The sequence below is a fragment of the Thamnophis elegans genome, chromosome 15, assembly GCF_009769535.1.
Source record: "Thamnophis elegans isolate rThaEle1 chromosome 15, rThaEle1.pri, whole genome shotgun sequence".
NCBI lineage: Eukaryota > Metazoa > Chordata > Lepidosauria > Squamata > Colubridae > Thamnophis > Thamnophis elegans.
In genome coordinates, this window is record NC_045555.1 from 18,910,061 (window position 1) to 18,937,449 (window position 27,389).

At 42.4% G+C, this 27,389-nt stretch overlaps 1 protein-coding gene across 1 annotated transcript; it reads right to left on the reverse strand.

The window, feature by feature from the left end:
• Positions 1–9,215: 9,215 nt before the first annotated feature.
• HIF1AN (hypoxia inducible factor 1 subunit alpha inhibitor) lies at positions 9,216–27,365 on the reverse strand. The gene is made up of 8 exons (XM_032232024.1): positions 26,641–27,365; positions 25,662–25,912; positions 22,388–22,536; positions 20,284–20,429; positions 17,000–17,106; positions 14,869–14,932; positions 12,291–12,401; positions 9,216–9,627 (listed from the first exon to the last, which is right to left on the reverse strand). Exons 1-8 carry the CDS (start codon positions 26,836–26,838, stop codon positions 9,583–9,585), a joined length of 1,071 nt encoding a protein of 356 aa, XP_032087915.1. The 5' UTR covers positions 26,839–27,365; the 3' UTR covers positions 9,216–9,582.
• Positions 27,366–27,389: the final 24 nt, after the last annotated feature.

A 27,389-nucleotide genomic window follows, 5' to 3' on the forward strand; every position in this document is an offset into this window, starting at 1 on the left:
CTGAAGAGTCTAACTTTGAATTAGAAAGCCACAGTTTGTTCTATTACCAGAAACTGGAATAAGATCCAGTATTTTCCCCTCCCTAAATTAAGGAAAGAGTAAGGAATCCTGTAAACTCCCTTCTAAATCCTCTTAAGTACAATGGGTGATGATTGCTGCCACTTGCAAAAGAGATCCCCTTCCTTAGAAGGTGCTGGTTGCCTGGAAGGTATCAGGAGATGCCAATAATGAAATACCGTACTTTTAGGAGTATAAGACGGACTCCCACACACACACACAAACGTGGGTGAAAATTGTGGTGTGTCTTATACACCAAATGTTGCCAAAACCCCACCCACCAGTCCCAACCCGCTGGTTGTTTTCGGCCTCCGCACGTCACCTTCTCAGCCTCCACATGCCCCATTTCTCACCTCCGCATGTCATATTTTCAGCCGGTTCCAGGCAGCAGCGATCAGCAGTGGCAAACGGGCTGTAACCAACAGGCCATGGCAAATGGGCAGCGGCGAATGGGCCGTGCTGAACAGGCCACAGGGGCAAATGGGCCGTGGCAAACAGGCCGCAGTGGTGGTGAACAGGCCATGGCAGCAGCTAATGGGTGGCAGAGAATGGGCAGTGGTGGTGAATGGGCTGCAACAGCACTGAACGGGCTGTGGCAAATGGGCCAGATGAATACTGGATGGATGCTGGGAGGCAAAAGGCAGATATTTTTTTTCTTGTCTTCCTCCCCAAGAAAGGTAGGTGTGCCTTATAGTCCGGAGCGCCTTATCTCCGAAAAATACAGTAATACCAAGAACTTTGTTTCACCTCTGAAGTGTTTCATTTTAATCCACTGATTACAAATGCCCTTGGTGCATAAAAGGCATAAGGCACTCAGGAATATAGAAGAGCAGGAAGCTTTCTTCCTGTCTGTGGCATCAGAAATGTTTTAAGACTTGAGAGTTAACTAGAGGGGTTTTTTCCCCCCTTTTCGCAGTCAAGAAAACTTTATAGTATAGAGCCGAGGTGGCGCAGTGGTTAGAGTGCAGCACTGCAGGCTACTTCAGCTGACTGTTATCTGCAGTTCGGCTGTTCAAATCTCACCGGCTCAAGGTTGACTCAGCCTTCCATCCTTCCAAGGTGGGTGAAATGAGGACCCAGATTGTTGGGGGCGATATGCTGACTCTGTAAACCGCTTAGAGAGGGCTGAAAGCCCTATGAAGCGGTATATAAGTCTAACTGCTATTGCTATAACTGCTATTATAACAGTAGAAGTGCCTTTCCTCCCCACTACTGTGCTTAGCTTGTGTCAATACCTGCTCGGAAAAAGGTCACAAGCCACCAGAACTGCTGCTCCCACCCTTTCTAACATACCCTGTGGAAAAGTCTTTATCCTCTACTTAATGCCAGGCTGAGAAAGATTACTTCTGCAGCTCAACGAGGCCAAATATTCACAACCTACTCTTTAAACGCTGTGGTTTACAGCCAAAAAGACACGAAATCAATATCCCCAACAATGAGGGACAAAATGGTGGTGCCCTCAGTGTCACCATCGCAACTGTGGCTAACAGCCTCACATTTGCAGTCCAGGACTGAAGGCAGTCAGGAAGTAAAAAGAAAGAAAACCTAACTTATAGACCTTGGCATCTATTGTGAGGTCAGATGATGTCATCCTACCCTAAACTGTGACTTCTAATGTGCAAGGAATACAGCAGTGGGAATCCTGGCACAGAAAGTAGTTCCAAGGATGCCAATTGTGGAAAATAAGCAAACTGTGATATTCTGATACACTGCCTTCTCAGCAAACCTTCATCAGTTGAATGACAGCAAATAGTATTTTTGCATAAAGGTATTTATGGACATTGGATTCATGACTGATAGTCATCTGCATTTATCTTAAGAGATCACAAATGTTCACTAGTTGTTTTCAGAGTAAAATTGAATCCACTGCACAAATCTTACCTTTAGCTGAGTAATCTAGTTCATTATATAAATGAAGATGGGTAGAGAAGACGTACTTCTCTGTACTTAGGGAAGGGAAGGGAAGGGAAGAGAAGGGAAGAGAAGAAAAGAAAAGAGAAGAGAAGGCTCTTTGAATCCAGTTAGGGGGGGAAAGAATTGCTTTATTAACTTCGGGTTAGGACACTGTATATAACTGGGAATTGTTAGCATATTGGTAATAAGTAACCTCAAACTAATAAATTACCACACCCAGAAGCTTCATGTTGGTGTTAAACAGAAGGGCATCAAGCCCTGTGGCACTCCACATATTAGAGATTGTAGCCCAAACTCTCTTCACGGGCGATGACCAACTTCAACTGACTCAGAGAAAAGAGAAGCCTCTAAGTACTATGCTCCCCAAACCAAATCCGCAGAAATGTATAATGGTTGATGGTATTGAAGACTGCTGAGAGTGTTCAACAGTGATTCAAGAAAAAGAAAAGAACTAAGATAGTCAAAGCATTCTGACCCCAGTTCTATCACTGGGAACAGTTTAGGTTAGGATAACCAATGTTTTCTAATTAAGAATTAGATTAGTTGGCTCTGAAAACCCCTCATCTAATTCTGCTTGAATAAAATTATTTCCTGTCTCATCCCTGTCCCCCCAACCCCCGTCCCCCTGCTCATGGTTCCACCTGTTTGAGTTGTTTTATCTGTTACTAGCTGATAACCCAGCGTTACCTGGGTATTTGTTTATCCCAATCCTGTATTAGACATTCACAAACGTCCGAACCAAATGTAATTTCTAAAGTTGAATTTTCATCTTTACCAAAGGGAGACCCCTTGTGGAATACTGTGAAGCCATTACTATGGCAACTTCAGTGAGCTGTACAGTAGAAGCCACTTTAAGGCACAACAGGCTATATCTTAACAGAACACACACTCCAAGGGGTGTGTATTCCCCATTGTATTTTTTTTTCCAGACGTGTTTGGTTGAAATTGCTGGAGGCATTCCAGAGTTATGCTGGAACACAGACAGACAGACAGACACTACACACACACACACACACACACAGAGACAGACAGACAGACAGACATAGATACATACATAGATACATACATAGATACATACATACATACATACATACATACATACATATATATGAATTAAGATTAGTAGCTAATACTCTGAAATCATACTACTTCTTCAGTGGACTGCCAGGTACAAAAGTGTGGCTGCTGTGGAACACAAAGTATAAAAGGGGATCTTTTCCTAAGCAAGTTTCTGATTAATGGCCATTCATTCCTAATTGTCAAACTTCTTTCTTTCATCTACTGTCTAATCAGCAGTGACAAAAATCATTACGTAAATGACTTTCCACAATTGTTGGCATCAGTAAAAAGCCTTGTAATTTAAAGCTCTGATTTGCAGAAGAAAACTGTGTTTCCCTAAGGCATACGGGCATCTGTTCATGTTATTCTGCAGGAGCAGCCATAGCTGCTCCCTCCCCTGCCACTTCATCCTCTTCTGCTTGCAACAAATATTTGACTTTGTGAAGCAGTAATTAAGAGACTTGCTTGCTTGTGGAGGGGTAAAACTTCCAAGCATGCCTGTGCTTCCATTTCTCAGAGAGATTGTCTAGCAAATCAGAGCAATGAGCAGGCTTATGAGGGATCACTTGTGTGCCTCCAAAATGTTTGATATTGAGTGTAAGTTCCATGAGCTCTGCTCCTGGGAGAAGTGGTCTGGGTTCAGAGGTGGGTGGTAATCATTTTACGTTTTACTACCAGTTCAAGCACACTCCCGCACGCAATGCTTCTGTGTATGCGCAGAAGTGCCAGGGCAGGTAGGCAGAGTCTCCCGTCGCCGCTACTACCAGTTCAGCTGATCCAGGCCAAACCAGCAGCAACCCACTTCTGTCTGGGTTGTGATGATAGGTTGGGGCTCTGATCTTAGCCTTAGTCAAGGATTCTCCTTGAATGGCTAACATTTGGTTAAATAACAATAAATATATGATGGAATGGAGTGGAGTGGAATAGGAGTAGAGTCAAAGGTGGGTTGCTCCTCTCTGAATTTTTTCCAAAGTCTCAACATCTTTTTTTTACTATGGTGACCAAAATTGGTTGCAGTATTCCAGGTGTGGGCTTACTAGGGTTTTGTAAAGTGGCACTAATACTTGATCTTGATTCTATGCCTCTCTTTATACGACCACGGATTGTATTAGCTTTTTTGGCAGGTGCTGCACACTGCCAGCTCATGTTTAGGTGATCTTCCACTAAGATTCAAAGGTCCCACTCAGTTAGTTTTTGAGCCAGGTCTCACCTAATCTGTACTTATACCTTTGATTTTTCCCAGGGGTGAAATCTACTTACCTTTGCTACCGGTTCGCAAATGTGAGCAGCCGCACACCACCTCTGCGCAGACAGAAACCTCCCCTATCCTATCTCCTTCTCTCTCCTTAGGCTTGCCCCACAGAATCCTCCCCTAGCCTTTCCCCTTCTCTCCCTCAGACTTGTCCCACCAAATCCTCCCCTATTTTATCCTATCCTCTTCTCTCCCTCAGCCTTGCCCCACAGAAACCTCTCCTATCTTACCCCCTTCTTTCCTTCAGGCTCCTCTCAAACTCCCAGCCAGTAGGCCGGATGAGTCATGCGCTGGCCATGCCCAAGTGGCAGTTTGAACAGAGATCTTTGGGGGGGGGGATGAGTAAAACTCCTTAGCATGTTAATGCTTGTTAACAATAATACAATATATACTAATGATCCGATGGTCGTTTCGAAAAATCTTTTCTAAGCAAGCACATAGAAGCCAAGAGGAACATATGTGCCACATTTCAAGGTTGTAGGCTTTACAGTTCTGGAGATTTTGTGATGTGGCGTGATTTTCACGTTTGTGTGTACATATGTACATATGTACGTACATACATACATACATACATACATACATGGTTGGCAAATAAAATTCCTTTCTTGAAGGTGATTGAATGAGTGATATCGGGCTATTTCAACTACCCTTGGATGAATTTATCTTCTACATTCATTTCTAGCTGGCTTTTATACCTCAAGATAAATCTTGGGAGTTCCAATGAGATGGCGGAACATTTCCTCCTGTACTTAGAAAATATTTTTCTTTTCTCTATATTAGCAATAGCAATAGCAGTTAGACTTATATACCGCTTCATAGGGCTCTCAGCCCTCTCTAAGCAGTTTACAGAGTCAGCATATCGCCCCCACAGTCTAGGTCCTCATTTCACCCACCTCGGAAAGATGGAAGGCTGAGTCAACTTTGATCCGGTGAGATTAGAACTGCTGAACTGCAGATAAACAGTCAGCTGAAGTGGTCTGCAGTATTGCACCCTAACCACTGCGCCACCTCGGCTATCCTTAGGAGTTTCTCAAAATCTGCTGCTTGAAGATGTGTGGAATTATATTCCCAGGATTCCCCAGCCAGCATGCTAATTCAATCATTTGGTTTCCTTATGTTGTTTCTCATGTATTTTTTGTTGTTGTTGTTATGAATATGTATTCTCCTGTTTGAAAGTCATCAGTTGCAATTATTTCCCATCACCTATAAATTAAGTCTGTCCAGTGGAATGACACTTTCTCTCTTTTTTTAGCATGTTTAGTGATTCACTATTGTCAGAATTTAAAGCTTTCAGATGTAAAAAGCGGGTAATTTTCTGAGATGGAGGGCCTATCCACCTTTAGCACAATTTAAAAGCCTGATGCAATAATGGAGATGATCTTTTCACATCATAAGAAAGCAATAAGGAAAGTTAGCCTTGCATATTGATTTTTTTTTGGGGGGGGGGGAACTAACCAGTACATCAGTTGAATATTATCAGTTCTTGCCACATCTTATATGAAATATCAAAATTATATTATTAAGTGTTCTTAGGAAATCTGTTAATTGCATCTTAGCATTTGTTTTTTGTAAAAGCAATGGGCAGGATTCGTGTTATGAAAGAAGGTAGTTGGAAATTATTCTGTGGAGCAGGACAAGTTGTGGGGATCTGCCCCTCACCCCTCCCAAACAAATAGCTGGGGACATAAGGGGTGTGTGAAGAAAGTATCAAGCCAAATATATTGGCAGGGGGCAAGCTCTTATAGGTGTCCAGAGGAGACACTGCTCCATCTGCAAGGCAATTTCATGATTGATTAATCAAATTATATGCTGTTGTTAGTTGTGAAGTCGTGTCTGAACCATCGTGACCCCATGGACAACGTTCTTCCAGGCCTTCCTGTCCTCTAACATCCTCTGGAGTCCATTTAAGCTCATGTTGATTGCTTCAATGACTCCATCCAGCCCCCTCATTCTCTGTCGTCCTCTTCTTTTGCCCTCAATCTTTCCCAGCATTAGGCTCTTCTCCAGTGAGTCCTTCCTTTTCATTAGGTGCCAAAGTATTTGAGTTTCCTCTTCAGGATCTGGCCTTCCAAAGAGCAGTCAGGGTTGATCTCCTCTAGGACTGACCGGTTTGATCGCCTTGCAGTCCAAGGGATTCACAGGAGTCTTCTCCAGCATTATAGTTCAAAGGCCTCCTTTCTTTGGCGCTCAGCCTTTCTTATGGTCCAACTTTCACAACCATACATTGCAATTGGGAAAACCATAGCCTTGGCTACATACACTTTTGTTGGCAGGGTGATGTCTCTGCTTTTTAGTATCCTGTCTAGATTTGCCATAGCTTTCCTCCCCAGGAGCAAGCGCCTTTTGATTTCTTGGCTGCAGTCCCCATCTGCAGTGATCTTGGAGTCCAGGAAAATAAAATCTGTCACTACCTCCATTTCTTCCCCATCTATTTGCCAGGAATTCAGAGGGCCGGATGCCATGACCTTAGTTTTCTTAATGTTGAGTTTCAAGCCAACTTTTGCACTCTCCTTCTTCACCAGCATCAAGAGGCTCTTTAGTTCCTCTTCACTTTCTGCCATTAGAGTGGTATCATCTGCGTATCTGAGGTTATTTCTCCCTAATTATATACAGTACACTAAAGTAAAGGAGAAAATATCACCAGTAGCAATCTTTTAACCTATATATAAATCACAAGACCATGGGAACAACTGAATTTTCAAAATGAATTTCAAAGTATTGCCCTTCCCATAAGATGAGGAATACATATCATACAAAATGAAGGGGAGCAAGTATTTGTGTCATTCAACAGTAGCTGTATTTTAGGAACTACATTTCAGAAGGTATTCTGTATTTCCCACATATTCTCACACATCACAGACACATTTTTTCCCCCAATAGCAAGCATCAAAACACAAGATTAAAAAAAAACAAAAGTTAATAGTACCTAAAACTGTCTTTCATCAGTGCATTGTAAACTAAGCTTCTGCACTACTAAAGTGCAATGTATCCTTTTTTCCCCAAACCCAACTATTTTAGACATTTTCAAATTTTTACACCTTTGGCAAAAAAGAAAAACATGTTGGAAGGCTGCATTTCAACTCTTCTTCTTTGAGACACTGGGCTTTTCTACATGAACCTCTCTCTATAGCACAATATTCCAGAGTTCCAGTCTGAGGTGCCATTTCACATCAAGAACTAAACACAGGAATTGGTTTGTTTCAGCTAAAGGCAGAAGGATTTTATTGATACTACTATTCATCAAGTCCAACGTTGCCTTCCCGAAGCCACCTTCTTCCTGGTCTATATGTGATAGCATCAGGAGTCTTCTGCTGCCTCCTTGTGCCTCGAAATGATATCAAAGGCTTTACTTGTAAACAAAGCTGCATGGTATATTCAGGTTCCGCCTTCCCCAAAAAAGGAAGCCAAGAATCCTGGCTTCGGACTTCTTCGGCTCTGTATAGAATTCACAGTAAAGAGGAATGCAGAGGATCCCAGAAACTCTGGTTGTCACGTAGAGATGTTGTTCCAATATCTAACTATAATTTGCTGGTGGGTGAAAATCAATGATCTTCAAAAAAAATCAATGACCCAGGGTCATAGAAACTCTCTTAGAAAAGTGACTTCGTGGCAAATGAAGAAACTTTTCTTTGGCTATCTAGGAGTTAAACTCTAAAACCGTGATGGCAAACCTATAGCACACGTGCCGGAAGTGGCATGCGAGCCATCGCCTGTTGGCTCTTCCGGGTTCCGGCCAGGTGGTCTTCATGTGCGGGGCACCTCCGGAAACCAGAAGAGCAGTACATGCACACCAAGAATATGATCTTCTGGTTTCTAGCACGCGCATGCACACCAGCCAGCCGGTCTTCGTGCACGCATGCATGACAGAAACCAGAAGACCAGGTGGCCCAGTGTGCATGCATGTGCCGGAAACCAGAAAATCATCTTTCTGGCACATGCATGTGCACCGGGCAGCTGCTCTTCCAGTTTCCAGCATGCCTGCACACACACGCGCCCCTGTTTCAGCACTCAGGGCAGAAAATTTTTGCCAACACTGTTCTAAAATCTGCATTCCTAGCTTAATGAAATACAATTACAAAACCCATACGCGTATTTCTTTCCAGACATATGAAAGAGCAAAATGGAAATTTGATAAAGAATGGCTGACCTTCTCTCTTCACCAACTGATCTGGCACTTAATTTGGCCTAGAGAAAGGAGAGTGCAATGAGGAAGCATAACCATGCATGGTTAAGTTGAAAATATGACACACAGATTTTATTGACTAAGGGCATTCGCTATGGCTTGTCCCATTCTATTAACATCCTGAGTGTGGGGGGAAAGTCAATTTCCATACATAGCCCCATTTAGCCTGGTTTTAAAGAATTAGAAATCAATGTATTGTTGATGACAAAAATGACACAATGGATTTGAAAACTCTTAAAGTCTCCATCTCTTTTGTCCTTCGTTTTCAATGGGCTTTAGTTTAAGAAGTTGCAATATCAAAGAGAAGGTTGCCTTTAAAGAAATATGCTAATTATAGATATGAGTCAGAGGTGGTATTCCAGCCAGTTCTGACTGGTTCTGGAGAACTGGTAGCGAAAATTTCGAGTAATTCAAAGAACTGGCAAATACCACTTCTAACTGGCCCCGCCCCCATCTATTCGCTGCCTCCCGAGTCCCAGCTGATCAGCTGGGGCTTCTTCTGTTGCCCTGTGAGGTGGGGAAGGAATGGGGATTTTACAGTATCCTTGCCCTGGAGTGGGGTGGAAATGGAGATTTTACAGCATCCTTCCACCAGGAGTAGGGAGGGAATTGGGATTTTGCAGTATCCTTCTGCTGCCATGCCTACCAAGCCAAGCCACGCCCACAGAACTGGTTGTAAAAAAAAATTAAGAATCCCACCACTGATATGAGTTGATTTAAAGTTGGAAGTCATCCATGTTGATTCCTAACATGGAAATAGAGAAAAGGAAATCAAAATTGTTCCTCTAGGTAACTCTTATGTAGGCAATCACAAAGGTGCTATTCACAAATAAATATCGCCAAGTACCAGGTGCCAATGGTTGCATCTAGGCAGACGGAGATCATGGAGTGACTGATGACGGGTTCTTCCTTAGTAAGGATGAATTATTCAACAAAGTTTGGTGAAGTTGAAGGAGTGACGAGTGGAGTTCAGAGTTCTAGGCATTCCCCTTGATGGGTGGAGTGTATCAGAGCTGGACCGGGAATCCATCTGTTTTTAAGTGCCGCGTGCAATATTAGCGCTTAATATCTTCCCCATTTAGGTGAAATAGCGCCAATATCCTGCGGAAGTCCGCGATTAGTCATACCGTCCTTTGATCATCATATTCAACAGGGGACCCACCTGTTCAAAGGAAAAAAAACAACAAAACACATTGCTGTTTTAGCTACAGATTTATCAACAGGCTAAAGTCACATTAAATTGCAAAACTATATATACCAGAAAATAAACGTTAAGTATGTCATCACAATATACATCAACTATTTTAAGAGCTCACTCATGAGAATATCTGCCAATTCTCTCTCAAGTAGCAGTGATCTTTTCAAAAAATCTTCCTCAATGATAACATTTAGTGACTAACACACACACACACACACACACACACTTTTTGTAAAACTGGTCAACATACAAATTGTCCTCACTGGCTGCAAATGGGACCAGCAACTTCATTTCTTGCTAAGAAAGGCTATCTTAAAGTAAAACATCATATGACCTCAGTTCCAGATGTAGTTAAGAATGTATCACTGTCAGAATATTCATGAACTGGAATAGGGCATAGTAACAGGTCAGCCATTGGGGATTGGCTGGAATAGGACATGGTCAGCCGATGTATAGGCATGGCAACTGGGTCAGCCAATGGGAACTATTTGGTGACTGAAAGCCATGCCAGACGGCTAGGTGCCTGGGCGTGGCTTAGTCCAACTGCTTTTCTGTACTAAAAGCTGCAAGTCTGTGCTGAGAACTAAACTGGTCTGTCTTCTGAATTGAAACTGAAACTGTTCTCTCCTCTGCCTGTGAACCAGCTGTTGGTATTGTATATTTACTTCATGTATTATATTATATATAGAGAGAAGTTAATGAATCCTGCTGAATCAGTGTGTGCTTTCTGTATTTGATTTCTGCAACAAACTCTGACAATCATCGTAGTCATTAACTGTGACATCACATAATATGACTTCCAAGTTCCTGGTGGCTTCCCCATTGACTTTACTTCTTGGAAACCAGCTATGAAGGTATCCAAACGGAAATGACTGAGGGATGCTGTAATCCAGGGTTGTCAAACTTGTGTCATCACAGCATCATTATGTGACCTATCATGACCTTTTTTCCCTTCGCTAAACCGGGCGTGTGTGTGGCCAGAGCGTGACGCATCCAGCCTTGTGGGCCGCAAGTTTGACAGCCATAATCATTGTAAAAATATGCTGGTGGCAACATGCCTAAACTGTTATCCTGTGATCTCAGAGACATTGTGACAGCTGCAATCCTTTTTCCAGCACTATTGAAACAGTTGCTGAATGGTCAGTAAGTGAAATTACCTATATATTTCAAACAGCGCAGAAAGGTATGCTAATGTAAATATCCGAAGTCATAATTTATTTAATGTTTGAATAATCACTTTACAAGTGAGGAAAATTTCTTACAATTAAAATTAATTTCATTTTAGCCACTCTCCTAATTAGCCTGAAAGTTGTAGCTATTCCAGAGCAGACACAATTTAGATGTTGAATGAGGCATCTGCTTCGATTTACGCTTGTTTAAGTCAAGTCCAAACTTTTGTTCTTGACCTTATATTGCCTAGTTTAGTAAACACCAAAATTCCTCTTAAAGATTTGAGTAATACCATGATCTTCAGCAGAATTGCTGCTTACGTTTTGAATGCTCTATCCCAGTGTCAATTTTGGCAATATGTATGGATTTCCAACTCCCAGAATTCTCCCAGCATGCTAGTATTGGAAGTCTACCCATCTGAAAAGTTGCTAAGATTGAAAAATACTGCTCTATCCTACCCCACGCCATCACTACCTATTTTAAGGCATTAAATATGTACAGTATATCACAGAAGAGTGTACACCCCTCAAGTACCATATTTTTTGGAGTATGACGCACCTTTTCCTCCAAAAAAAGTGTGTGAAATTCTGGGTGCGCCTTATACACAGAATGCAGCATTTTTGGCCTCCCGAAACTCTGTCCCCTTCACAAAAATAGACAAACAGAGGCTTGGGAAGCCTGCAAAGTGCTCTTGGGGGCTGGGGATGGCAAAACAAGCAAAATATGGACAAGCCTCCCAAAGCCTATGTATGCCCTGTTTTTTGCAAAAAAACAAAAACAAAACAGGCCCGTTTTTCTGAAAAATGGGCCTTTTTTTGCTCATATTTGTCCCCCCTTCCTGGAGCACTCTGCAAGCCACCCAAAGCATTATCATGTCGGTTTTTGGGGGGAGTTGCAAAAAAATGGGACAATTTTTGCAAAAAATGGGCTGGTTTTTTTGCACATTTTTGCCCCTGCCCCAGCCCCCAGGAGCACTTGCAGGCCTCTCAAACATGCTGCATGCTCTGTTTTTCACAAAAAATGAGGCCTGCAGAGGGTTTGGGAGGCCTGCAGAGTGCAAACACTTTTTTTTTAATTTACCTCTTCTTGGTGTGCCTTATATTCCAGTGCGTTTTATAGTTCGAAAAATATGGCATATCTTTTCATTATCACTTAGGGGTATACTCACTTTTGCTGCCAGTGATTTAAACGTCGATGGCTGCATGTTGCGCCATTTTGAGGAGACAGCACATTTACACTGTTATACAAGCTGTATACTCAGTACTTTACATTATAGCCAAGTGTTGTTTCTTCAGTGTTGTTACATGAAAAGATAAAGTTAAATATTTACAAAATGTGAAAGGTGTACTCACTTCTGTAATATACTGTTCTGCTATTATTTTTTATTTTATGAGATCAAAAGCTGAACAAGCTCAGCCAACTTGGTTACTACAACCAGCCTGAGTCCCAGACTTTACCTCTTGTGGATTTCCAAGCGCTTCCCCCAACATTTTCTCTATGTTCCTCATTACAGCCACTTTCTGATGAGCCTTTAGGGGGTATTCAATCCTTTTAGGAGTTGGAGCACCCTGCAGTGGGGGAAAATATCTTCCTTAAACAAGAGCTCATCAAGTTGCAACATTTACAAACATGAAATTGAAAAACAGATTACGAAATCAATTATCTGGACCCTAAGATTCAAATCCCATGTTCTGAGGCACCATCAGGAAGATCAAAAGGAAACTGAAAAGATCAACAGGTTTACAGTGATTCACAGTGCTTTAAAAAACTCACATACACCTAGCACTAAAAAAGCAAGAAGCTAATAAACGACAGAGATGAGAAAAGGTGAGTTGGTATTTTCTTATCTATCAAATAGCACGTATCATATGAAAAGGAGATGTTTAGGCCAGTGACTGGTCAAAAAGGCTATTTTTAATACTACCACTCAATTTAAAAAAAAAAAAAGCTTATGTCTCTAAAGCAGGGGTGTCAAACTCAAGGTCTGGGGGCCAGATCCGACCCACAAAGTGCTTAGATCTGGCCCGCGGGGCCACCCTGGAAACAGCAAAGGACCGTCCCGCAGTGCCTCTGCCAGCAAAAAAAGAGCTCTAGAGGGCTGCATGTGGCCCTTCCAAGCTCCATTTTCATTGGCCGAGAATTGCAGGAAGCCATCGCAGCTGAAAACAGAGCTCAGGAGTCCATTTTTGCTGGCAGACTGCTCGGGCCACCACAGGTCCCCCCAACACGAGTGATGTCAAGCTGGCCACACCCACCCTGGCCACGCCCAACCCGGCCCCTTGAGATCAAACACAACCCTGATGCGGTCCTCAATGAAATTGTGTTTGACACCCCTGCTCTATAGGAAGTCAGTTTGGCGAAGTGGTATCAGGCTAGCAACTAACAAACTGTGAGTTCTAGTCCTGCCTTAGGCACATAGTCAACTGAATGATTTTAGGCCAATCATTGTCTTGGGACTATAAAGAAAAGGATGAGGACAAATGAGTTCTGAAATCTTGCCAAGGAAACTGCAGGGACTATTCTAGGCAGTCACCAAGAATCAACACTGACTTGAAGGCACACAGAGACTTCCCTCTAGAAAAGCTAGGAAAAGGAGTTCACTATTTCTAATTAAATATTACAAGGCTAGGGACGCGGTAGCTCAGTGGCTAAGATGCTGAGCTTGTCAATCAGAAAGGTTGGCAGTTCGAATCCCTAGCACCACATAACTGAGTGAGGTCCCGTTACTTGTCCCAGCTTCTGCCAACATAGCAGTTAGCAAGCACGTAAAAATGCAAGTAGAAAAATAGGGACCACCTTTGGTGGGAAGGTAACAGCGTTCTGTGCGCCTTCAGTGTTGAGTCATGCTGGCCACATGACCACGGAGACGTCTTCGGACAAGGCTGGCTCTTCGGCTTTGAAACAGAGATGAGCAATGCCCCCTAGAGTCGGGAATGACTAGCACATATGTGCGAGGGGAACCTTTACCTTGCCTTTACCTATTACAAGGTTCGACAAAGTTATCTCTAAGATAATACTTAAGAAACCAAGCTAAGAATTCAAGTCAATTTTAGCAGCTGAAGCTACTAAATATACCTAGAAAAATAATATATGTCAGCCCTGAAACCATTTTGGAGCATCTTCAGGGTTGCCACAGCAAGGCCAGCTGAAGTTGTGGGAATGGGAGTGGGGGAGATAGCTAGGGATGTGTAGCCAAAATAAAATTCTTTCTCCTGGGAACCAAAGGCGTTCTCACCAGGTGCTGGGAGGGTGTGGACTGAAGCCAACTGGAGTTGCACCTGATTGAAACACATGATGGACGTGTGGTCTGGGGGCAAGAACTTTGGGATTTGATTTGGGTGGGGAAAACCTCGGTGTCAGGCCTGTAGCCATATTCCTTTTGGATCTTTGGCCTGCCACACACTCTATTATTCTGCTATGCCTTTTCTATTGTGGGAAAATGGGAGGGGGGGTTGTACGGGGTGAGATGCTATGTAGCCATAACGAAATTCCTTCTAGAAAGCCAAGGTCATCCTTTGTCTTCGTACCTCTGCACCTGTCCGGAACTAGATGGGTGGAATTGCCAGCATGGCAGTGGGAGATTGGACCATGGGTGTGGACTTGTGGGTGTGGAGGCAAGATCTTGAACTTTCAACTGGATGGAGGAAACTGGGAAGCTTTCAAATTTCAGCTTTCAGATTTTCCCAGATATGCCAACATGGCTCTCTTAATAAAGTGGAACTTTGAGCAATACTTTGCCTTGGACTCTGATTTATTTTTGGATACTATTTGGAACCCTGACACTCAGGTCATTTAGAGTCGGGTTTTCACCAGCTGTGCCAATATGACATGCCTAATAAATTCATACTTTGAGGAAACCCCAGGTCTCGGAGTTTTGATTGTATTGTGTGTGTTACTTAGAACCTTGACATTAACCCAACTCCACAACGTATAGATTTTTATGATGCAGTAACCAAGTATTATACTGCACTGTATAATTTTGCAATTAAAACACAAACTTTATACTGCTATTTTATTAAATTCAGACCTACTTACCTTGTACCAAAAGTTTACGGTGATGGTAATTCCTCCATTCAGCAGTGACTCAATGTGATGCCACCTATATCAAGCCACAGAAGAGAACTCTTTTAATATTCCTTATTTAAAACTGCAGATTTTAGCATTTCCAAGATTAGTTTTACAAAAACAAATACTAAGCATGTGGTATAATAATTAAATTGTGATTTAATTATTTCTTGTATTCTTCACTTGGGGGGTGGAGACACTCTATAATTTATTATACTTTTTTCAGTTCTTAGTTATCCAATGAACAAACAACTACTTGTATGCATATATTCATTAGAAAATATTCAGATAGTCCTTCTCCTTAAGTGATCATTCAATGGCCGTTCAAAGTTACAATGGCTTTCGAAACAGTGACTTATGACCCATCCTCAAAAATATGGCCTCTCTACAGTCATGGCTGCAATCTGAGTGCTCAGCAGCCAGTTTGCTTCTGCAGTGAAAGAAGCAGCTTGCTATCCCGAGTTGTCACCTTCGCAGCCAGCTTCCAAAAAGCAAAATCAGTGGCGGAAATTGAATTTGCTTAACCACCTTGGTGATTCACCTAACCTCAGTGATCAGGATGGATTTGATTTAAATCGACTCAATTTAAATCACGACTTAAATCACTAACAAAAAGGCTTGATTTAAATCAACTTGATTTAAATCGTAATTTTTAAAGAGCAACTGTCATCTCTGTCCTGCAGCGGCTCCTCCTCTGACCCGCTGTTGACTCACCAAAAGTCCCATTCACTTTAATGAGACAGCTGGTGATGCGGCAGTGACACAACAAGGTGTGGGACGTGGCAGGCAGCAGCTGATTGGATGCCCACTAACAGGTGCTGCCATGATGTATCTGAAATGACAGGTGCTCTTTAATATTACCTTTATAAGCTGCTTAGAAGGTTTCACTTTCATTTTTACTGCTTTCCCTTCCTCCTCACATTTAGAGCCTGGTGGTACAGATGCATTTCTCTTCAAACAATCATACCGCTTGTAGTGTACATAGATTTGCAAAACAATGGGATAAAGGAATATTCCTGAACTTTGTTTTATTATTTATATCTCATGATTAGTGTGAAATTGGGTGCAATGCAGTGCATGTTATCTCAGTTTGCAGAGCTTGGATTCACTGAATTCATTGATTCAATGAATCAAATATTTTACCAAAAATGTAAATATTGCAGAATACACAACCTCATGTTACATAACTAAGCTCCATTTCATGCTAAATAAACTAATTATTAATGTATCTTAAATAGAAAACTATCTTTAGATAGATTTTTTACTCCAAAAGCATTTTATTAAAATAAATTTGATTTTTAAAAATCCAATTTAAATTTTTTTTAAAATCCGTTTTAAAAAAACCCCTTTTTTTAAAACATCGATTTTTATCCACCCTGGTGGTGATTCGCTTAACAACCATGGTAAAAATGGTCATAAAATCAGATCAAATCATGTGATTATTTGCTCTGTGGCTTAATTTCAATCAAATGACCATGGGGATGTTGCAACATGCAACAGTCATATGTCCATATGAGCAGTCGTAACATTATTTTTTACAGTGCAGTTATAACTTCACATGGTTTCTAAACAGGGCAGGTATTAAACAAGAACCACCTGTGTCTGTAAGTATAACTTTGATAATGGTCTGAACAATTGCTTCATTCAGTTACTTCCCCAAAACTGTCAAAGTCCATGTTTATAAGAACGCTAGGTGATAGCCCGGCGTTACCGGGATATTTATTTATAGGGGGAAAATGTCCGGACCAAATGTAATTTCTAATGTTGGATTTTCCCCCTTACCAGAGGGAGCCCCCTTGTGGAGTAGTCTGAAGCTGTTACCATGGCAACTCCACTACTCTGCACAGTAGAAGCCATTTGAAGACACAACAGGCTGCATCTTAACAGAACACACATCCCGAGATGTGTTAGGGCTGTCTCCCCATCCCCACCCCTAGTATTGATGGGTGGGTGGGTGGGTGGGTGGGTGGGTGGGTGGGTGGATGGATGGATGGATGGATAAGATAAGGTAGAGATAGGTGTGTGTGTGTGTTCCCTAATTTGATTCTGCTGCAGAATCATACTAGCTCATTCTGTTCCATTCTCATCCTAAATGTATTACCAATACATGGGAATATAAAGCACATCGCCTGGGCCAACTACGGTTTCATAGCCAACTATGTTCTGGAAATTAGGAAACTTCTCATAGTCAGGATTGTCGAAGTCAACCTAGCAGGAGAGAAGAAGGCATCACTGAAGTCACTGGAAACAATACATGATTTTTCCCTCTGCTTCCCACCCAGCTGCTTCAAAGAAAATGTACTTCTTTACTAACTTTAACAAATATGTAAAGAACTAGAGATAAAAATCACCATGTTCAAGACACTGTACTCCACTTCTCACTAGTTACTGGTTTTGTTGCTTGTGAACCATATACACAGCATTTGTATTTACTACGTTAAGATGTAATCAATCAAATAAAAGCACAGAACACATATAATAAAATATCAGGTATTTATATGGAACTGATTGGGAGAATTCTGCTATACCGATAAAAATCAAGATTAAATCTAGTCTTATTTAAATCTGATCTAACAACCAAGAAAATCATTCTGAAGATGTCTGAAATAAATACAAACAATTAAGCTCATGACAGTAGCCTGGAAGGACTATAAATCAGCACCGCTGACCGCTAATATAACTTCCGAATAAAGAGTAAATCCGCTGGAGCTTTTCAAACTCCACAGATTGGGGGCAACAATTTAGAAAGACCAACAGAGGGATATAATGAACTGCAGAGCTAACTGGAGATTAACAATGCTCTCACCAGCAGATTGTTGAAATGGAAGAGATGATCTACTTAGTTGCCCTCAAATATCCTCTCCTTTATTGCAGGGTACCCTGATTACTGAGGAACCAGGATGCTGAAACAAGCATGAGAATATCAAAGCACAGCATCCACAACCATTGCATAGACCAGGGGTCAGCAACCCACGGCTCTGGAGCCACATGTGGCTCTTTCATCCCTCTGCTGCGGCTCCGTCACCAGTCGGCTCCACCATTGATAGGGCTTTCAGTTAGGACAGGTAGAGGAAAAAGGACGCCGCACAAGAGGAGATTCTATGGTGGGGGGGAATCAGACTTCCGATCAGAAGAGGAAAAAGAACACCATGCTAGGAGATTCTATTGGGGGGGGGGGGAGGAACCAGATTTCTGGTTGTCAGAGGAAAAAGGATGCTGTGCTAGGAGGAGACTGGGAGGGGGGGGGGAACCGGACTTCTGGTCAACTCCAGAATTGAACGGGGGGAGAGAGGGCTTCCAGTTAGGACCTTTGTGGCAACTTGAGTGTTTAAGGTTGCCGACCCCTGGCATAGACTTTCTGAGTGATTGGTGGAATCCTTAGATGCCAACCTGGCATGTCAATCTCACTTGGCACTTCGAAGAGAAGGCTGTTACCATTCTCATTATTACAGTTCCAATAAGATAGGTGGGGACATTGGTGCATGCTTGGCAACTCCCCTAATTTTATTAATTCATCTCTATGCACAAATTCAAGTGACCAAGACTACAGACAAATTGTATGGAAGCTGCATCTACTTTTCTCAGTGTTTGACTCTTGCCTAAGTTGGACTTCAATGAATGCCAGCAGGTGACTGGCTGGGTGAAATCGAAAGATGGCCAACTCTTCTACAACAGGAATTAGTATATTAACATCCTGTTGGAGACAAGCGTTCTTGAAGAAGGTGGAGACAATGTATCTCCAAATATTTTGGGATGAAATTGTTGGGAACTAGACCAAATCCCATCAGCTGAAAACAATATATAGCTAACAGTTAAGGGTGATGAAATGTATAATTCAAGACATGATGTGGACAGATTTCTTGCTCGTGATCTAGATTCATTCCAGCTTTAATTTTTATTCCAGGAGGGGGCTGGGGCTCTATGGCCTAAACCTGTGATGGTGAACCATTGGCATGCGCTCTCTGCACCATCTCTGTATACACATGTGCCGTCACCAGCTGCACTTCTGGTTTCCGGCATCCTGGAAAACGGCCTGAAAAATGGCCCAAAAAACAGGCTGTTTGGGGGCCGTTTTCAGGCCATTTTTGACTCAAAAACGGCCTGAAAAACAGCCAAAAAAAAGCCAAGTGTGCCCCGGTCAGCTGGTCTTTGGGTTTCCAGTGCTCTGGCACATGTTCCAGTTTGGGCACTGAGTGCCGAAAAGGTTCCTCATCACTGGCCTAAACTGTACCTTTCAAGCAAGGCGCTAAATGAGATTGTTGTCCTTATGTAGCAAATGACCAGTCATCTTCGTCCAGAGTTAATTCATTTACTTCTGAGCATTAAAAGTATACCGTTAAGGCTAGGCCATATGGGAAAATGTTGGTTGGTTGTGGTTGTTACTGTAGCCTCTTCAGCTGCTGGGAAGGAAACAGTCAGTTCCTAATCCTCCAATAGGCAACGTTACATAGAAATCTCTCTTAGAAGGTCCAATCCTGGAACACCTACAGACCGAATAAGGGGGAATTTATCCAGTCTCATTCTTTCTATATAACCTCTTGAGAGTCTGGAAGAGGTGTTTTCCCGAAAATAAGATAGGGTCTCATTTTCTTTTGACACACACACACCCCTCCCCCCAAAAATAAGCACTTGGCCTTATTTTCGGGAAGGTCTTATTATTTTTGAAGTACAGGAGGCAACAAGTATGGTCACTTCATGGCTGTTGCTGTGTTGCAATATTTTCAGGGAGGGCTTATTTTAGCGCATGCGCTCAAAAGCCTGTTTGGGCTTATTATCCGGGAAGATCTTATTTTCAGGGAAACGCGGGGTAGCTACAGACCTATCTCACAAAATAATTAAAGAAGTGCTAATCTGTAGTAAACACTTTAGATTACCCTTTTATTTTATCACCAAATAACTCCGCAGTTGTATGAGGCACTTCCTGGCCTACAGGGCGCGTGTGGCAAGTTCCCTCCCTTCCCCCAAAGAAATGACGGGGACTGCTGCGCATGCATTTAAATATTTTAGGGGAGGGCTTATTTTCAGGAAGGCTTATTTTAGCTCATGTGCTCAAAAGCCCGATTGGGCTTATTATCTGGGGAGGTCTTATTTTCAGAGGAAACAGGGTATGATACATTAACTCTCCATGATTGAATTAAGTGCATTGTACGATCATTTGAAGTCTGTCTGTCTATCTATCTATCTATCTATCTATCTATCTATCTATCTATCTATCTATCTATCTATATATATATATATATATATATAATGGTTTAGACTCCTCCTCAGGCAGATGGTTAGAGGAAAACAAAGGTATCTAGGAATTCTGTAATCAACCAGTATTAAAAGTTATGCTTTGTGGTCTTAGGCAAAAAAAAATGTTATTTGGCCTAGTTGTCAACTCACCTGGCTTTGCCGGTCACATGGATGGTGCACAGGATAAGGATAAAGGCATTCAAACTGGTCTGGTGAAAATAGAATACACCGTTTGTATCCTTTAATCTGGGCAAAGAAATTCTGCTGTTCATCGTAGTGAGCTGGTGTCACATTTCCTGCACAAAGAAAAGCCAAGACAAATTTCGAAATGATTTTACAAAATGAAACTTTGATTTTCAACAGGTCTGTAAGTACAAATTATTGGGAATGGGTGCACAAATTTCATCCCACAATTGTGAATGCTACCAAAATGACGCCACTTCCAGGATGGTGCCACACATCCTCCATTGGGTAGGAAGACTGTGAGGGAGCAGCTGCTTCCCAAAGATCTACCAAAAAGGTAAGTGACCAATCTGTAATTGGCAGGGGGAGGATCCGGTGGAGTGGACAGCTGCCCCAAGACCTGCAGCGACCCAGCAGAATAGGATGGGGAGACTACAATGGCTATAATATCAGGCAGGCGTCATAAGTCTGGTTGTTCAGAGCCATATTTTTGAATGGCCGCTGAATGAATGGCCAGGAGTCAAAGAACTAACTGTAATTCCCAGCAGTCTGGGATCATATCTGATTATCACCACATAATTTTTACCAAAATTTAGCTTTTGTTGTTTGTCAGCTTCCAGCTTAACTGCAGCAATCAAATCTCTGGACTGGAAAGAATATGAATAGATAGACAGAATCATGGGTAAAATGCTCTGAAGTCTGCTACGGGTTCGCTTTGCGCGCATGCATACGGCAGGTGCTAAGAAGCCTTTTCTGAGTCTGCAAAGGTAAGTAGAACAGCCAGAAAAGGGGGGGGGGGGACACAGCTGTGCCGCATGATTTTGATTTAGATTTAGATTTAGCAGGATTTCCTGCTTTCTAGTAAATATAAATCGCGCAGCACAGCTGATTGTCACAGCTGATTGTCACACAGCTGATTGTTGGAACTTTTTTTAAAACTTTTTTTTTAGCATTCTTATACTACCGGTTCAGGCCAACCGGCCCAAACCGGTAGCATTTTACCCCTGGAATAGATGTACTTTAAACGCTCAAATGATTGGGATTGGGATTCCACACTGAGACATTGAATAATGAAAGAAGGAAGGATGAAACCTTAACATAAATAGATGTGGAGAGACAAATAAGGGAAATATGAACAATAAAACAGCTGAAGATTGGAAATAGAAAACAAACATCTTTGAATATTACAGTGGCATGGGAGGGAGATTAAAATAGAGATAGAAATAAGAGGGGAATAATAGTGTGTGGGTGTGTGAATATGTGTAGCGAATTATCCTAAAAATACGAGTTCCAGGTGTAGTTATAAAAGAAGAAACAGACATTGAGATCTCCTTAGCTTTTGTTAGCCTCTGCTAACATTGTCAGAGTGTAAAAATCATTAAAGAGACATCTGCCTTTATACACTATTAATCAATCTGGCCATTGCGCACCATCCACCCACCTCCCACCTGCAATTAGCTTTGTTGTTTTTACATCAGTCATGTTAATTGATAGAGGTTTAGTTCCTATTCCTTCCTCTCCTATCGAGCACAGCTTGAGCTGCTCATCCCCAGGGAATAACACTGAGCTGTCTGATGGGCTTATCACTAGGGCAAGGGCCAAACTGATTAATAGTGCATAAAGACAGATATCTCTTTAATGGTTTTTGCACTCTGACGATGTTAGCAGAGGCTAATGAAAGCTAAGTTAAGATTTTAGAATTGAAGGGTGGTAGTAAGGGAATGTGTAAACAATATGAAAACATGAAAATGAAAAGTAATAATTATGAGTAACAATGTTATGCTTATTTGTATTGAAATGTATGATACCCAGGTATCACACCACTCACAGATTGATATGTATAAATATTATAAAATAAAAAAACTTGTTTGGAAAAAAATATCTCGTGACTCTCCCTCTTAAGTCTAACTGGAGCATGTTGAGGATATTGTATTTGGTAAGATTATAATTGAGAAGAAAGTACTATACCCAAATTCAGTGACCTAATACTGACATATTGTCCATTGGAATGCCTCAACAGGCACATGACTTTTAAAACCAAATTACTTGTCCAAAGAGGCAAGTTGGTTACCTTCCATGCCAATCAGTAGTAAGTTGGATGTCAGCTGACCCCAGCCTCGCTTCATCTGCTGTCTTTTAATCCAATTCCAATTAAAGCCCAGGAAATCTACCACAATTTTCCTTCCAACCGTGTCATTTAAGGTCTGCTGGAGATATAGCCTGTATATACCAGAAAATAATGAAAAAAAGAAATGCAAAAGTGGGTGCAAAGCTGTATCCAATTAGCTCTTTCATTATCCATCAGTCAACTGTATAGTTCTTATAGAAATGATAACAAAACCTAGCTTACAGAGCTGGAAAAAGAATTGTCATGAGTATTAAATTACCATATTTTTCAGAGTATAAGTATCCATAATATAAGTTGCACCTTAGTTTTTGGGGAGGAAAATAAGAAAAAAAAATCTGCCTCTGCCTTCCAGCATCCAGGGTATTCATCTGGCTAGCATCCTGTCAGTGTGTGAGAGAGTTGAGGGCTATTTGGAAACAAACAGTATTTGCTGTGTGAGCAACAAGGAAGCAAGGAGCCTGGGTGTGACTTGTTCTGTACTAAAGATGCATGCTGTGCTGATCTCTGAATTTAAAACTGAAACTCCTCTGCTTGTGTTTTGCTTGTATTTTACTAGGTTGGTAAACCTGCTTTTGGTATCAAATATTTTTACTTCATGTGTTATACTATATATAAAGAGAAGTTATTGAATCCTGCTGAATCAGTTACTTGTCTGTGCTTTCTGGATGTGATTGCTGCTGCAATTCTGACACATCCTTGCAGCAAATAGCAAACAGCCAGGTCAGCTTCAGCACATTATTGCAGTCTGATTCAGCATGAGCAGCTGACTGGCGGGTGGATCGGGCTCCCGGAATACCCCCAATCAGCTGTTCCAGGCTGCAGGGATTGCCACAAACCATCACCTCCTCCATGCCTCGCGTTTTTGGCTACATTCGGTGTATAAGACACACCTAGATTTTCACCCTCTTTTAACGAGGGGGCAAAGTGCGTCTTATACTCTGAAAAATATGGTACCAAAAATGACTACTGTTCCATGGAAAAAAGAATAAAATCTTATGTTCCTGGGGTCCGGTATAAATTATGGTGATCAGAAGTCTAGTTAATTCAATGTAGCAATTCTTCTGGACTTCCAGTATCACTAACCTACACTGGGCAAAGCAGGGACAGGAGACAATAGCAATTTTACTTGCTAAGCCCAGTTCCCAACTGAGAAAAATTGCTCTGGTTTTTTTTTTAAAGAAAACTAAATAATGTTTACCTTTCACAGCAGGAAAGCAACAGAGTTCTGGGCCTACACAGCAGTGTCACTGCCTCCTCCTCCTCTGCCACCACATGAGTGCAGAAAATACCTCAGAAAGTAAAGAGAGAGGACAGGAAGGAACAGCATACAGCCAGAGGTCTGCTGCCTTCCACTCTTGTCAAAAACTGAAACATAAGAAAGGAAACAAGTTCGCTTTTAAATGCTGGGCAATTTTGCGGGATTTGGAATGGCAGTGCAGAAACACCTGACAGATTTTTTTTAAAAAATGCAATAGGAAAATGTATCTGCACCTAGAATCACAAGGATCAATATTTGGTGAAAAGCAACTACCAGAATAGCAAGCAACACTGGGAAAGCAGAGTATGATTAGGATGCATTTACAGAATAAAATAACAAAGTTGGAAGTGACCTTGGAGGTCTTCTAGTCCAACCCCCTGCTTAGGCAGGAAACCCTACACCACTTCAGACAAATGGCTTTCCAACATCTTCTTAAAAATTTCCAGTGTTGGAGCATCCACAACTTCTGGAGGCAAGTTGTTCCACTGATTGGTTGTTCTAACTGTTAGGAAATTTCTCCTTAGTTCTAAGTCGCTTCTCTCCTTGATTTGTTTCCATCCCATGGCTTCTTGTCCTGCCCTCAGGTGCTTTGGAGAATAGCTTGACTCCCTCTTCTTTGTAGCAGCCCCTGAGATATTGGAACACTGCTATCATGTCTCCTGTAGTCCTTCTTCTCATCAAACTAGACATCCCAGTTCCTGCAACCATTCTTCACGTTTTAGCCTCCAGTCCTCTAATCATCTTTGTTGCTCTTTTCTGCATTCTTTCTAGAGTCTCCACATCTTTTTTACATCATGGCGACCAAAACTGGATGCAGTATTCCAAATGTGGCCTTACCAAGGCATTATATGTATGTAAGTATACATTTCACTGCGCTCATACAACACAATTTGGTTAAAGATGCAATGGGTGTATTAATCCTGATTGGTGTTTATTTGTGTTAGAACTGGGAGGAAAAGGGGTGTGTGTGTACGTGGATGATGACTTAGCATGTTGGGTATACTATATAGTGTACTATATGGCCTACACTATATCAGATTGTTGTGTAGACACACCACTGTCCTTTTTTGGAAAAAAACATTCACAAGAGGATAAAACAATCTAGGGGCCACATTACAGTTACATATCTGTCCTTAAGTATATTTTAATATATAATGTATATATTAATATTAATATTTAATAAGATAATAAGATAAAATATTAGTTGGAGTATGCTTGTAGACATAACATCCAGGAAGTAAACAAACTACTCCAATTCCATCCACTGCATGTAGATTAACTTTCTTTTAGGATAGACAGATTACAAAGAGGCAAAATAGCCATGCATCACAAAGCACAGATATGAAAGAAAAATATGATGCATACTCTGATGCTATGAATTATACACTTTTTTCCCTCTGTTAAACAAGCTCTCTGTTCAATGAAATAAGATGTTAAGTAGCACAAAATATTCCTTCTCAATGTATATGAACCATTGCCCTCAATGGAACCAATGTTCTCTATGAACTGCCCCAGATTCAAGGTTCATTTTGTGAAGGACTTCCTCAAAAATTAAATTTAATATTTCAAAATTGTTCCCTTCTCCAATATTTCAGTTATGCCTGAAAAATACTATCATGTTTAACTCCTTCATCTCATTAGATCTCTATAACAGCCTGTTGTTTCAAATTCCAAGCTAGGCCTATTTTCCTTATTAAAAGATTTTGGAACTTCTGCTGGCTTTGCTCTCCAATGAATCAAGAAGGGTACCCTTGTTAATTCTTCAATTTCCAAAAGGTTCCAAATGCAGAACACAGAGCTTAAGGTCCTTCTGCTTTACAACAGGCCCCTGGAGGACTCAAAGGAGCTATTGCACTGTGCCATGCAGGAACCTGGCAGATCATTTATAGCCCAAAGCAACTCCCACCTTAGCCCCTTAATTCCTCCTACTATAAAGGGTCCACCAGGTGTTGTTATTACCTTTCTCCGCTTCCCTGCTGCTCGATTTCCTGGAGTTGTGCCATGAAATCCCTGAACTTCATCTCCTCCCTGCTGGACTTTGGTTTGAAGTTTTTCACGTTTGCCATCTTCTTCTCATCGTAGTACAGGAATTTGTGGGTGCTGGCTCGGTACACCGAGAAGTCCCCACTCCCAATGTTGTCATGAAGGTAATCCAGATCCCATTTCAAGGCGGGAAAAACCAGATTGGTGTCAGTGAGCACCACCGGCTCCTGGAAGCAAACACAGAGTGGAGGTCACAGATGGACAGACAAAAAGGAATGGAGGGAGGGAGGAAGGGAAGGAAGGAAGGGAGGGAAAGAAGGGAGGGAGGAAAGGAAGAAGTGAGGGAGGGCAGGGGAAGGAAGAGAAAGAAGAAAGATAGGAAAGGAAGGAAAGGAAGAAGGGGGAGGGGAAGGGAGAAAGATAGGAAAGGAAGGAAAGTAAGAAGGGAGGGAGGGGAGGGGAAGGAAGTGAAAGAAGAAAGATAGGGAAAGAAGGGAAGGAAGGGAGGAAAGGAAGAGGGGAGGGGAAGGGAAAGAAGCAAGTTAGGAATGGAAGGAAAGGAAGAAGGGAGGGAGGGAAGAAGGGAAGGAAGGGAAGGGAGGAAAGGAAAGGAAGAAGGGAGGGAGGGAAGGGGAAGGAAGGGAAAGAAGAAAGATAGGAAAGGAAGGGAAGAAACGAAGGAAGGAAGGGAAGGGAGGGATGAAAGGAAAGGAAGAAGGAAGGAAGGAAAGGAATGGAAGGGAGTGACGGAAGGGAGGGAAAGAAGGAAAGGAAGGAAGGGAGGGAGGGGAGGGAAAGGGAAGGAAAGGAAAAAAAGAAGAGAAGGAAGGAAGAAGGGAGGGAAAGAAATGAAGGAAGGAAGGGAGAGAGGGGAGGGAGGAGCAATCCCCTCTCCCTCCCCAAAGCCCCGAGAGAGAGAGAAAGAGAGAGCGGAGGCGGCGGAGGCCGCCCTCACCTCCTTCTCCAGCAGTTCCTCGGCGCGGGGGTCTCCGTGGCGCAGGCGGGCGATGGGCCGCGTGGCGAAGCCGTAGTGCCGGAATTGCGCCTCGCTCCACTCACGGGGGGATACTTCCTCCTCCTCCTCGGCCACCCCTGACGGAGAGCGGGGCGCCTGGGCGGCTTCGGAGCGAGACCCGGAGGCCTCCTCCTCCATCGCTACCGGATGTAGCGCCGCCTCCGAGGCCGCAGCGCCCGGAAGCTGGCGCAACGCGCATCCGGTACAATGGCTTGGCGGACCGGAACTTGCCACTCTAGGAATCGGGACCCGAGGGTCCTCAATGCCCCCTTGAGAACTGATTAGACAGACATATGTCAGCGCGAATGTAAATACCCTCCGGGGTAGGTTTCCACGAAAAAGGAGCTGAAAGAGGCCTTCCTTGAAGTCAAAGTCTCTTCTTTAACATTGAACAGTAACAGAGTTGGAAGGGACCTTGAAGGTCATCTAGTCCAACCCTCTGCTCACGCAGGAGACTTGTACAGGAAGGTTTGAGGAAGGCTGGCTAGGGAATCCTGGAAAACTGAGCTCTAAACATCTTAAAACTTGCCAAAGTTGAGAACCATTGAATTAGATCCTTTTCACAGTGATCTCATCTGGACACAGGATCATATCCTAGTGCAGGGGTCTCCAACCTTGGCTGCTTTAAGACCTGTTGGACTTCAACTCCCAGCTTTGTTGGCTGAGGAATTCTGGGAGTTGAAGGCCAC